This window comes from Echeneis naucrates, chromosome 17, assembly GCF_900963305.1.
Source record: "Echeneis naucrates chromosome 17, fEcheNa1.1, whole genome shotgun sequence".
NCBI classification, from domain to species: Eukaryota; Metazoa; Chordata; class Actinopteri; order Carangiformes; family Echeneidae; genus Echeneis; species Echeneis naucrates.
Window position 1 is genome coordinate 210,033 of NC_042527.1, and position 13,778 is coordinate 223,810.

The 13,778-nt window shown below is 42.8% G+C and overlaps 1 protein-coding gene across 1 annotated transcript in view; it reads left to right on the forward strand.

Moving 5' to 3' along the window:
• The first annotated feature begins 256 nt into the window (after positions 1–256).
• Positions 257–13,778, forward strand: part of LOC115057464 (junctophilin-1-like) — a 33,312-nt gene continuing 19,790 nt past the window's right edge. Inside the window, exons 1-2 of the mRNA XM_029524597.1 lie at positions 257–811; positions 10,643–11,402. Of these exons, the coding sequence (XP_029380457.1) occupies positions 433–811; positions 10,643–11,402 (1,139 nt within the window). The 5' untranslated portion in view covers positions 257–432. The remainder of the gene's footprint in view (positions 812–10,642; positions 11,403–13,778) is intronic.

Genomic DNA, 13,778 nt, shown 5'->3' on the forward strand with positions numbered 1-13,778 from the left:
CATCAAATGTTTAAACCCAGGTAAGTGTACATTTTTTCTGACCTACATCCGAATGTCCCAGATAGTATGCCACATCATAGAATTTTGCGCCCTTCTGAAGACAAATCTGAGTCTTGAACGTTCTGGAAAACATCGGTTCAACGGTTGGGGTTTATTGTGGAGGGGAGACAGGAAGCGCTGTTTCATTTCATCACAGTCACCTTGGCAGTCTCCAAGTCAGCTAAAGCAGTAGGAGAGTCCTCATGCGCGGCGCAGTGGAGCGACTCCGGCAGCCGCGGGAGCCGCTGTCAGTAACAGTCATCGCGCCCGATGCGCCCAGTGTCTGGCACACCCGCTTTTCCCACACCTCCGCCGAGAACTTTCCTACCTACACTAACCTGCTGCTGAAGCATCCTTTGGACACCAAGTAGTTCTTTACCCCTCCGTTTCTGAATGACGGGCGGCCGGTTCGACTTTGACGATGGTGGCACCTACTGCGGAGGCTGGGAGGAGGGCAAAGCCCACGGCCATGGCGTGTGCACAGGACCCAAGGGCCAGGGCGAGTACTCGGGCTCCTGGTCCAACGGCTTCGAAGTGGTCGGCGTCTACACTTGGCCCAGCGGGAACGTGTACCAGGGCTACTGGGCGCAAGGGAAACGCCACGGACTCGGCGTAGAGAACAAGGGGAGGTGGATTTACCGGGGAGAGTGGGCGCACGGGTACAAGGGGCGGTACGGAGTCCGGCAGAGCTTGAACACGCCGGCCAGGTACGAGGGCACCTGGAGTAACGGGCTGCAGGACGGCTATGGCGTGGAGACGTACGGGGACGGAGGTGAGGAGGCTGGCTGGAGTGCATGTTGTCTAATGTGTCCAACGTTCGAGTGTGCAGTGTGGATGAAGCATTGTGCTGAGCGCCCAGTGAGCACACACACACAGACACACACACACACACACACACACACACACAAGGATCTCTTTGTATTAGATTTTAGGTTTGGCAGTTTGTCAAAGTGGCCTTTGAGACCTCCAGACTGGAAATTGTGTTGCTGTGTGTAAACAGAGCTCCCTGGAAACACCTGTTGTGGAAGTTTGACTAAAATAAATTTAGACAACACAACTGACCCGGTCCAACACACAGCAACACAACTGACCTGATCCCACACATAGCAACACAACTGACCTGATCCAACACACAGCAACACAACTGACTGGATCCAACCCACAACAGCACAACTGACCTGATCCCACACACAGCAACACAACTGACCTGATCCAACACACAGCAACACAACTGACTGGATCCAACCCACAACAGCACAACTGACCTCATCCCACACACAGCAACACAACTGACTGGATCCAACCCACAACAGCACAACTGACCTGATCCAACACACAGCAACACAACTGGCCTGATCCAACACACAGCAACACAACTGACCTGATCCAACACACAGCAACACAACTGACCTGATCCCACACATAGCAACACAACTGACCCGGTCCAACACACAGCAACACAACTGACCCGATCCCACACACAGCAACACAACTGACCTGATCCAACACACAGCAACACAACTGACCCGGTCCAACACACAGAAACACATCTGACCCGATCCAACACACTCCAACACAACTGACCCGATCCAACACACAGCAGCACAACTGACCTGATCCAACACACAGCAACACAACTGACTGGATCCAATACACAGAAACACAACTGACTTGATCCAACACACTTCAACACAACCGATCTGATCAAATGCACAACAAAGGAAGAAAAATAAAAAAGAAAGCCTTATCAGACAAGTCAAAAGTATTTAGCAATTTGACAAAGTGGAGCTAAAAAATCAGATATTTCATAATTAAGGCAAGCTATATTTCTGAAGTAGACATCATATTCCCTCAGGCCTGTTATGCTTATGTTGATTTGAAATCAATATGCTGCTGCTATATATGTATACATATATATATATATATGTGTGTATGTGTGTGTGTGTGTGGTTTGCTAAAGTTTCATGATCATTTGCTCTACGTTTATAAGAGAAGATCACAGCAACAACATTTTTTTTCCTACAGAGATGTAGATATTTCAGTGTTTTCCAGACCAAAAATTCTCAGTAGCATTACATAGTTTTATTATAATAAAATAAAATGTACAAAAGTTTGGGCAACCTTTTTAATCACATTCATTTCAAGACCTGTAGGGATTTATAGCTGACAGGTTGCAGCACAAAATTGCTTTGATTAGCTTGTTAGACCGTCATTTACCAAGACGGGTGGAACCAATCATGAAAAAGGCTATTACATAGGTAATTGCTGGCTGTGCTTGTCCTGGGTTCTTTCTTAGAGAGTGGCAACATGGGAACCTCTAAACAACTCTCCACTGACCTAAAACCTAAGATAATTCATTATTATAAATTAGGAGAAGGGTAAAAGAAATTATCTAGAACGTTTGAACTGTCTCTCTCCACAGTCAGAAATGTAGTGCAGAAATGGAAGGCTACAGGAACAGTCCTTGTGATGGGAAGATGTGGTAGTCTGAAAAAAATACAGGAAAGGCACTGGCGAAGGATGGTTTAGAATGGTCACAGACAAGCCACAGACCACCTTCCGAGAACTACAAGAACATCTGGCTACTGATGGTGTAGTTGTTCATTGCTCCACAATCCAGCGTACTTTGCACCAAGAAAAGCTAATTGGAAGCTGGATGCACAAAAGTGTTACAAGAAGAGTATGCAAAAGCACATCTAGACAAGCCAGAAGCATTTTGGAAAAAATTACTGTGGTCAGATAAGACTACAATAGTGTTATTTGGTCAGAACAAGGGGAGGTATGCATAGCAAAAAAGCCAACAAAAAAAAAAACAAAACACTGAATTCCATGAGAAGAACTTATTGCCTACCATGGAATTTGGTGGAGGGTCCATTGTGTTATGGGGCAACAACGCCACAGTGGCAAAGCCTCGGGTATTGATGAGATCTGTCCACAAATGCTGTCTGGGTGTTGCGGGGCTGTCGTGGTTGACACGCCTTTTCAATATTGCATGGAAGTCTGGAACAGTACCAAACGAGTGGCAGACCGGGGTGGTGGTTCCCTTGTTTAAAAAGGTGGACCAGAAGGTGTGTGCCAATTACCGGGGCGTCACACTCCTCAGCCTCCCTGGGAAAGTCGACTCCAAGGTGCTGGAAAGGAGGGTCCAGCCGATTGTTCAACCTCAGTTCTCGGCAATAAGCCAGACTTGTTTCAGGTGGGGGTTGGCCTCCACTAGGGCTGTGCTTAGTCACCAATCCTGTTTGTGATTTTCATGGACAGGATATCGAGGCATAGTCGTGGGGGAGGAGGGCTGCAGTTCGGGGAGCTGATCGTTACATCCCTACTTCTTGCGGATGATGTGGTCCTATTGGCTCCATCGGCCTGTGGCCTCCAGTGCTTACTGGACAGGTTCACAGCTCAGTGTGAAGTGGCTGGGATGAGGATCAGCACTCTATCTACTGGTCAGTCTTTGTTCCTACCCTCACCTATTGCCATAAGCGATGGGTCATGACTGAAAGAACGAGATTGCGGGTACAAGAGGCCAAAATGGGTTTCCTCAGGAGGGTGGCTCCCTTAGAGATAGAGTGAGAGATAGAGTGAGTAAAGTTCGGCCATCCAGGAAGGACTCGGAGTAGAGCCGCTGCTCCTTCACGTGGAAAGGAGCCAGTTCAAGTGGTTCCCAAGGGAGGTGTTCCTGGCATGTCTGCATGGGAGGAGGCCACGGGGCAGGCCGAGGACCAGGTGGGGAGATTATATCTCCACAATGGCCTGGGAGCCCCTTGGGATCCCCCAGTCAGAGCTGGCTAATGTGGCTGAGGAAAAGGAAGTTTGGGGTCGTCTGCTGGAGCTGCTACCCCCGTGACCCGGTCCCGGATAAGTGGATGAAGATGATGATGATCCCTTATGCTACAAAATATTCTAATAAAAGCTTGGCACGAGAAGAGTATCTGGTGAGGGTTAATTGCTTGTTATTTATCTTCCTTCATGTCAGGAACATACACTCACACAACAGTGAGAAATTACAGATCTTTGTAATGCAGATGCTGATAACTCTTTTTGTAATTGAATGGATCCAAGTTGTGTTCCGCCATAAACCAGCCAACTCTGACTGCCCAGTCTTCAAGGCTGATGTGTAGACGACAACTGTGCCTTACTGCCTGTATCCACTTCTCTCATCTTAAAGGCCCATTTTTTTTCTGTTTGGCAGCTTGTAAAAACCTGGATCAGGGTTCTTCACCCTGTTGGTAGATCATCCTACTACACAGCAGCTTTTGGCCATTTTGTGTTTGTGTTTAGTGGCACACAGAGAGACACCTTCACACAAAACAAAGTCTATGGAGAGCTCTTGATTGTTTTCTCTCCAGTGTGGGCGGGGCTTAAATGTGCTCTGTCTCTATGGAGGAAAGATGTGACCACAACGAAAGATGATAAAGATAAATGTAGATTGTCTAAAAAGGGAAAGCAATTGTTCATTATTAAGTGAAATGTCTTATTTTCTCATGTATATTTATAATTGGTCTTTAACTAAACAAAAACATGTTTTATCCAATTAATCGAGTAATCAATGGAATTTTCAGTAGAATACTCAATTACCAAAATATTCACTAGCAACAGCCCTACTGCCGCCTCAGTTTTCTGTGGCAACCGTATGTTATGCTACTGTAGCCCATCTGCTTCAAGGTTGTGGGTTCAATAATGCTGTCCAAACACTTTGATTTTGAGTGGTTATTTGAGTTATTGTTGCCTTTCTGCCAGCTCAAACCAGTCTGGCCATTCTTTAACCTCTGAACAGATGGACCTAATTAACTGGCCAGTGAGATTTAATCCTGACCCAGTCCTAACCCTCTTGGCTTTTTGTTTTCAAGTCAGGCTGTGGCTGTTCTGCCTGATTCAGTTCAGTCCTGACAATATTGAACCTTATCTTTGGCTTTGCCATGTAAACAGGAGCCTGAGGACTGTGGCTACAGCTAGATGAACTTCACCAGCTGCATTAGGACCATTCACTCTGAATCCTCCTGTTTCACCTTCTTATCTAAAGATTATTTATTACAGTCTGGCGGAACACATGGTGATTATCATTAATAGAAAAATTTGGGTCCATTTTGCCCAGATAATCAATATTTTTAATTCAGTATGTAATCAGTGGTCAATGTTGTTCCATTAATGCGTGTTGTATTGTCTGCACCAGTTCCCCATAAAGAAATAGGGGTTTACATTTTATATTTTATATTTCTTTGGTTCTCTTTACAGGTAGCATGGCGGCGTAGTGGTTAGCGCTGTCACCCCCCCACAATAAGAAGGTTGCAGGTTTGGTTCCCGGCCTGGGTCCTTTCTGCGTGGAATTTACATGTTCTCTGTGTTGGTTTCCTCCCACCGACCAAAGACATGCATGCTTAGGTGAACTGGTGATTCTGAATGTGAGCGGTTGTTTGTCTTAGTGTGGGCCCTGTGATGGACTGGCGACAGACAAGGACGTAAACTCAAACAAATGTTTACTGTTGCCTCACGAGTTTATTTTACAATAAACTCCTCAGCTCTTTTGAGTGAAAAAAATAAATAGAAGAGCCTAAAGGGTCTGTGGAGGTACTTTTACCCACTGCTAGTTATATGAAACCATTTCTACGTCCCAGCCTGAGGGCTTCTCTCTTTCCTCCTATCTTTAGCTCTATCCAGTACCTTAATGTGGCAGGAATTAATCCGTCGTAATTTGTCAAATTGTTCTTAGCTTGGACTTTGTAAGACTACATTGATGTATTTCATCAGATACAGAAAAATAAAAACAACATAATATCAGCCCATTGTCAGCTTTGCTAATTGGCCATTAAAAAACCCACATGGGTCAGCCCCTTGGTGCGACCATATTTATTTGCCAGGCAATGTGTTTGGCACAGCACGGCAATTTACATCAGGTTTAATGATTCTTCACTAGCAGAGGTTGGCCTGCTTATGTCAGCTTAAACAGTTGTGGACATTTCATTGTATCTGACTTTAATCAAGTTTTAATTTGGAGAAACTGACAACTGACCTTGCAACTCTGTTGTTGGTAATTTTTCCTTCATGGCAGCTTGTAAAGAGATTGTTCTGACTTTAAATGCTAAAAGTCCTTCTTTTTGTTTACATTGACTTTATGTTTAGCTAATAATCATTCCATTCAGCCACTGAGCTAAGGCCTCTTGTACCTGTTGTAAGCATTTTATCGTGAAACAAGCCCCATCCAAAGCAGACTCAGTGAATTTGGACCTCCCATCTGTATGGGCCACTTGAGTGGAAGATTCATGACCACTAAACCTGCCAGTGGACACCCTGTTACTATATTTACCAAGGGCTCCACTAAATGAATGAATTTGATCCAGAGTACTGATTTTCACAATGTGTAATATGAGTTTCCAAAAATGTGTAGTGGTTTTAGTTTGACACACTTAGGATTCCTCTATGAAGCTTTGAGAATACAGGAAAACAGGACTTTTTTCAGAGGCGAATCAAGTGTCTTCCACTGCAGAGGAGGCTTATACCAAATAGCAAGATAGCTGCCTGGAGTTATGTTTGGCCCCTCAACAGGCTTCCCAGTGTCTCAAGTTACTTCCCTCTTTTAAAATAGCCCATTTTCACATTCTCCAGCTAAAGCCTTCAGGGCAGCAGTCTGAACTCTCCTAACCAGGCCACCAAGCTGTTTTATCACCTAACCATGCTCACCGGCGCTGACTTCAAAGTCCTTTCTGTTTCTTGTGGAGGACTTCAAATTGCCTTTATACCTCAGACACAAACACAGTGTTTTGCTCAGGATGTACCTTGAATTATTTACAGAAACCATGTTTGTACAATTTCATAGCAATAATACCAAAATATCAGCACCGAATTTGTCTTTACTGTTTTGCATGTAAAATTAAGATACTAGACTGTAGGTATCAAGTCTAAACCACTGGGTAATTATCTTTTCTTATATCTGTACAACTGTGAAACAGATTGGAATCATTTAATATGATCTGATCTGATTTGTAGTTAGTCAAGCTAAAGTAAAAATTATTCTTTTACTACTAACATCATCTTACAACTAATCTTGTGATCCTTTATTAAATAAAAAGTTTTAATTGTTGTCTTTTTCAATTTGGTGATTGAATAATTGTGGCCAAGATGAAAAAATGCTCTAGTAGAAACAGAATAAGTGTTAGACAATAAACAGGTGTTCAGGGACTAGAATTATCATGCTTGTGTGTAAATGCCTCAAGTAAATTTGCATTCATGAAGACCTTGAGAGTATGGTAAAGTATTAGAACTTGAAAATATCAGAATACATATCGCAAATTATTATTGAATTATTGGATAGCTCGGAGGGAAGATTTAAGGTGAAGCGACTGAATGTTACCTTGCAGAGGGAGAGAAGCAGCATTTCGGTGAGCAAGAATGGAAGAATAAATCCTGTTGTCTGGGAACAGTTCGGGTTTGAAGAATTCCATGTGGAATGTTGTTGTCTATCAAAGAAAAACTTTACAGTGCAACACCTTATCTATCAAGCTAAGAGAGGCAAAGCAAAATAATAAAGCAGTTGCTTACTTTTTAGTAAAAGATATGGACCCTATTATTACACTTAGGGAATGTATGTTGGTTACAGTTACACTTGGTTAGGGAATGTATGTGCATCCCAGCCACTAGTTCTGCTTTAGAGTGTCCTCCTCAGAGAGCCTTTAGCACAAGTGAAAATATCATCTCCTGCTTGCATTTATCTCTAAAATCAGATCATGTAAGCAGTCTGGTATTTCTGACTAAAAATCTTTTATTATCAACATTTGAATAAATTTTTACAGTAAATAATATTCTGCTTTTATTAATTTCAAGGGAAATTCAAAACATTCAACAGCAAACTGTATTGAAGGAAAGTTCCCAGTTCAAGTTCCAATATAGAGTAACTGTTAAATAATCGTAATTATTATTATTATTCAATATTGAAGATAATTGTGATTATGATTTTTTTCCATAGTTAAAAAGCTCTAATTATACCTCTACCAACATATGTGTTCTATGTGTATACGTGTTCTTAATTCATTTTTTACTACCTTTCTTTAAGCAGGTGAGTCAATTGAGAACCAGTTTTCATTCACCATGATGACCTGGGACTCAGGCCCAGGTCACGATTGTAAATTATATTACATTTTATTCTTAAGGTGTTTTTTATGTGCTTATGTTCAACTGTCTACAACAAAGCAAACTAAGTTTTGTTTGTCACAAGTGAAGACATTTTCTACTGAAAGCAAAGTAGATGGATGAGGGTTGGATTTAGCATTATTTAAATGAAAAATATTGCATCTGTAGTGTGCTTCCTGGAACAATGTCAATACTTGATTTCCATATTTCTACTGTTTAGGTTAATTGGTGATTCTAAATTTCCTGTAGGTCTGAGTGTGAGCAGTTCATCTTTTTCTGTCTCTGTATGTTGGCTCTGTGATGGACTGGTGACCTGTCCAGGGTGTACCCCCCCTTCACCCAATGTGAGCTGGGATTGGCTCCAGCATCCCCAGTGACTCGGAAATGGATAAGCGGTAGAGGACGAATGAATTAGCTGATTACTCTTTCTCTCTAACACTGTCCCATTGTAAACATCGGCACACAGATGTTTAAATATTAAGTGACAGAATTTGCTGGGTCCATATGGCCCTCATGACATCTCTGTAGCCCTAGGATGCCAGTACAGCTTAACTGGCATCCACACACGGCTCCCTGTAAATGCTGAGCTAGGTCATTCTATATACTGTAAAAAATACTCTTCCTCTTCTTTTGGCTTTTCCCTATTTCAGTCAACTTTCTGTGACTCGCATTATTTGATTAGGCTAAAGGTTTACGCCGGATTTCCATCATGTCATGACCCTCCATTTATCTGGGCCTTGGACAGGAATACCCCTGGTTTGTGGGCGCCTTGTGGCTGGGTTCCCCAATGGGGAATGGAATGGCAGTCTTCCACATGACAGGTGGACATACTGTTTCCTATGCTAATGGGCAATACTATAAAAATACTATAGTTATTTGTACTCTTTTGAATGCATTCCCTGTTCCTTCACTATACTGTCTCTTTTGAAAACAGTTACTAATGTACAGTGTTTTTCCTCAGGTTTTGTTGTCAGCAGTAGAACAGTAGAGAAAAACTGGATTGTAAAAATTATAGCAGCCACTTCTCTTCTATGTTGGGAAAGAGGACACACAGTCAGTATTCATTTGAAGGAGTTTTGTGTTTCGCGCTGCAACCAATAATTATTCTCACAAAATACATTTTTGCTAATTTGTCAAAGGTATAATTTGTAAGATAGTGGCAGCATTTCATTTATTCACCCCCATCCCTCATTCAAACCTGACCTTTCTCATAACAGTATTGTTAAAGGGTTACAATATTGTAAATAAATGTATTTGCTTGGTTTACTTATTGTCTCATTGCAATCCCAATGGACAAACACTGTTATTAAACCACCCACTAATTTTTATTAAAAGGGGGAATTTCAGAGAAGCTGCTAACATCTCTTTCCTGGTCAATAGATATCTCCCAAGTTGAAAAGCTACACTGACTCACATAACTGTCTAGTCAAATCAAATCAGATTTATTTGTATAGCGCCAAATCATAACAAAGTTACATCAAGGCACTTTACATATAGAGCAGGTCTAGACCAAACTTTTTATAAAATGATTTAAAGAGACCCAACAGATCCCCCGATGAGCAAGCACTTGGCAACAGTGGCAAGGAAAAACTTCCTGTAAGAGGCAGAAACCTCGGGCAGAACCAGGCTCAGGGGGGGCGGCCATCTGCCTCGACAGGTTGGGTTGAGAGAGGGAGAGAGAGAGAGAATCAGAAGTACTGAGAGAGATACAGTGAGAGAGAGTGTGAAAAAGAGGAAAAGCTGGGAGGGGGGTGCAGTAGAGGGATGGAGAAAGAACAAGACCAGGAGGAGAGAAGATGCCATTAAGGATTTTGTACATATATTTTGAAAGGAAACTTTTTGGAAACATTTTGTTGGAAACTTTAACTGGTTAGTGGTGAACCAGGGGCTGTTCCCTACAACTATGCTGCTTGTCTTGAACAGTCACCCAGCCACCCTGACTAGCTCCCGACTGCTTGTGAGCTAGTCAGGGTGGCTGAAAACTCTCTTGGCTGCCGTAGGAGCTGCTGTAGGGTGGCCTTCCTTGACTACAGGGGACCGGCTAGTGAAAAGGAAATGCTTAACTAACTGAGTTGAAGTAAAATGAACTGTCACTAATTTTAAGTGAGTGGCAGTGGTAATCCACCGAATTAGCACATGGAGCTAGCGACACAAAGTCAAACAGTACCACCACTGAATGGAAATGATGTAACATGCTAATGGTTTACCACAGCATGCGGTCTCTTCCTGTCACAAAGTGGTATTACAAGACAGGAAGGGGCTAGCTGGTTAGCATGCTAAATTCAGTAGATATCACTTAGATACAATAGATGTAGGTCTTGGGCATAACATAATCTCTGTGTTGGTTGGTATTGAGACACTGGACACCTAATAATGATGACGATGACGATTATCATTATTATTATGCCTACATACCAATCTGACCCTTGATGTGTGTATTTTACAGTTCACTTACTGTGTGTCTTTTCTCTCCATCTTGTAGGTACATACCAGGGTCAGTGGACTGGTGGGATGCGACATGGCTACGGTGTACGTCAAAGTGTCCCTTATGGTATGGCCTCTGTCATCCGCTCACCTTTACGAACCTCACTGGCATCCCTCCGCAGTGAGCAGAGTAATGGTACAGTGCTGCGTGACAGCCTATCTGACAGCCCAGCTGGCACACGTGGAGGCTTCGTGCTCAATTTCCACTCAGATGGTGAAGGTTCAGAGAAAAAAAAGGGTCTTTTCCGCCGTGGCTCCCTTTTCGGCAGCCTCCAGCGACTACGCAAATCAGACTCACGTTCATCTATTTCCAGTAAACGCAGCTCAGCAAACAGTGACACCACCATGAGCCGCATTAGTTCAAGTGATGCCAACTCCACTATTAGCTTTGGGGATGGAGACCCAGGTGATGACTATCTGACTCAGGAAGACAATGTGGATGCCACCACTACTGAGTCATATATGGGTGAGTGGAAGAATGACAAGCGCAGTGGCTTTGGTGTCTCTGAGCGCTCCAATGGCATGAAGTATGAAGGTGAATGGTTGAACAACAAGCGCCATGGCTATGGTTGCACCATCTTTCCTGATGGCACCAAGGAAGAAGGGAAGTATAAGAACAACACTTTGGCCCGGGGCATTAGGAAGCACCTGATCCCACTGAAGAACACCAAGACCAAACAGAAGGTGGATCGAGCCATTGAGGGAGCAGTAAGAGCAGCAGCCATCGCTAGAACCAAAGTTGAGATTGCCATCTCCAGGTAAAGAATCCTGTGTGGGGGTCAGTTAGGTCTGACCAAAAAATTGGAAAATTGCAAAAGGCTGCGAAGCAGAAAGAAAATAATTTATGAAGCGAATTTTACCCACAGCAAAAGCATCGCTTTCCTCCTTGTAAGACAGCCATACTAAGCAGTGAAGTGAGCTGGACCCTATACTGCCCAATCAGAAGTGGCACCAGCCATCTGTGTATACACCCAGTTGGGAGATGGAGAAAGTTTAGCATTGAAGCTGTCAGTTAAAATTTCTGCAGCTTCCTTTTTATTTGGGCCTTGAATGTAGACAGTTATTACGGTGATTTGTCCAAACTCCTACAGGAGAAAACAATCTAAAAGATTCAGACCACAGCTCATAGTGTGATGCAAACTTTTCGATTGTGTCAGTTTTATTACTCATTACTGGCAGAGTGATAAATGGGAGCCGCAGCATGAGGATTTAACTAAACCTCCACCAGATCTTTTGATCGCAAATCAAATTGCAATAACAATATCTGAAATAAATAAATCACAGTTAGAAATGTTCCCGAAATCAGGCAGTCCTATGGTCAGCAAGGAAAACAATACGAAACTAACCAGAACTAAGTGAGGGGTTGGTTCACTGATCACTTTAAATCAGTTCTCTCTGCCACAATAGGATTTACCAACATCTCTGTTAAATCTCCTCCTGGTACTGCTGCTGGTACTGCGAACAACTGTTGTCCAACAGAAGCTTGGATCTATTAAAACTGTTTGATCAACTCAGGAGGCACTTGGTGCATTTCCATTTCAAAAAAACCTAAATATCACCCACCCCAAAAATGGTAATAGAAGCACAAAATATTAATCTCAAAAATAAAAAAAATAAAAAAATGACTTTTTCATGAGGTCATTTTCGATAGAGATGTATATCAAATAAGTGTGATGGAAAATCTTTTTCCATATGCACACCTTGCCAGGACAGGACATAGGGGGACATGTGACCAGTTGCTGCAAATCAGTGCTCCAAAACCATGGAAACGCAACTGCTTTCGTTGATCTTCCTCAAAGTGGAGTCTCGCAGGATGAAATTTTACGAGAATTAGTGTTCACAAAACACCTTTCAATGGAAACACATGCAAGGCACTTTGCCAGAATTTTAGAAATATCGCTTTCATTGTCCAAAAAACTGTAATGGAGATTCAACCACTGCAGGGCTGCTTCAGGTTTGCAGATCAGGATGTACTTGACACACTGGAAGGACATCACAGAATACATCAAAGTCAGTGATTACACATCTCCTTCACTGTCTGGACTGTATGCCGCTTCTCCAACAACAAACCCTGGATGGCCAGTGACCTGAAACTACGTCTTAATAAAAGGAGCCTTCAGTGTTGGGGACAGACAAAACTGAGGAGGGTACCTTACAACTTGAGGGTGGCCTGGCAGTAAGGAATCACCTTCTATGTACATTATGCAACTTGACACAAATTTGGGATGAATGAAGTATCTACCTACTTCCTTACTAACCCACCCACCTTTCTACCTGCCTACCTCCTTACAAATCCCCCTTTCTACCTACCTACGTCCTTAATGGCAACTAAGCAAACTGAGCTTTGCATTTTGGTCATTTTGAAGCAAGGATGCTTGGATACAGGAAAGACTTGGCTTTCCTACCATGGTGATTTGGCAGTTCGGTCTATTTTTATCAAGCAAGGGTGGTAATGGCATCAACTGAAAGTGGTAGAAAGATGCACACACAGTGAAAGAATGAGATAACAGAGATGTGTGCAGAGATGGAAGCAGCTAGTTGAGATCCTTTAATGTCAGTCTGACAATTATAAACTTTTTTTATGATCTTGTAACAGTGTGAGCAATATTATTATTACTATTACTATTACCATAACACTATGCAAAGGCTCTGTAGACAAAGGAGCTACAGACACAGAATGTGATTATCCCTGAATACATACCGACATCAGTACATGCTCAGACAGTCCAGAGCTGAACTCAGGAACATGTGGATGGATTTCAGCTTGCATCACTTTTCGCATCATTTGAGCAAACAGTGAAGTGAGAGTGGGAACAAAGAAACAATGAGGTTAAGAGAGTTGGTGAGTATGAAGGAGAGAGAGAGAGAGAGAAAAGCAAGTAGATACATTTTTAGCCAGATAGTCATTTTGTGTGTAGGGGGGTCTGTGTGAGAGTGCATGTTTACCAGTGTAAGCACATGTCGTCTGTCTGTGTGTGTGTGCTGGATTTTGAATTTAGATCCTACAGAGTGAGGGCATTATTGCCTGTTCAAGTGAATGCTTAGCTTTTGGCCAGGATGAAGGTCAGGGTTGTGTTTAAGTGGTGATGGTTACGGTAAGGAGCAAGGGAATACACTAGCCCAACGTATGTCCT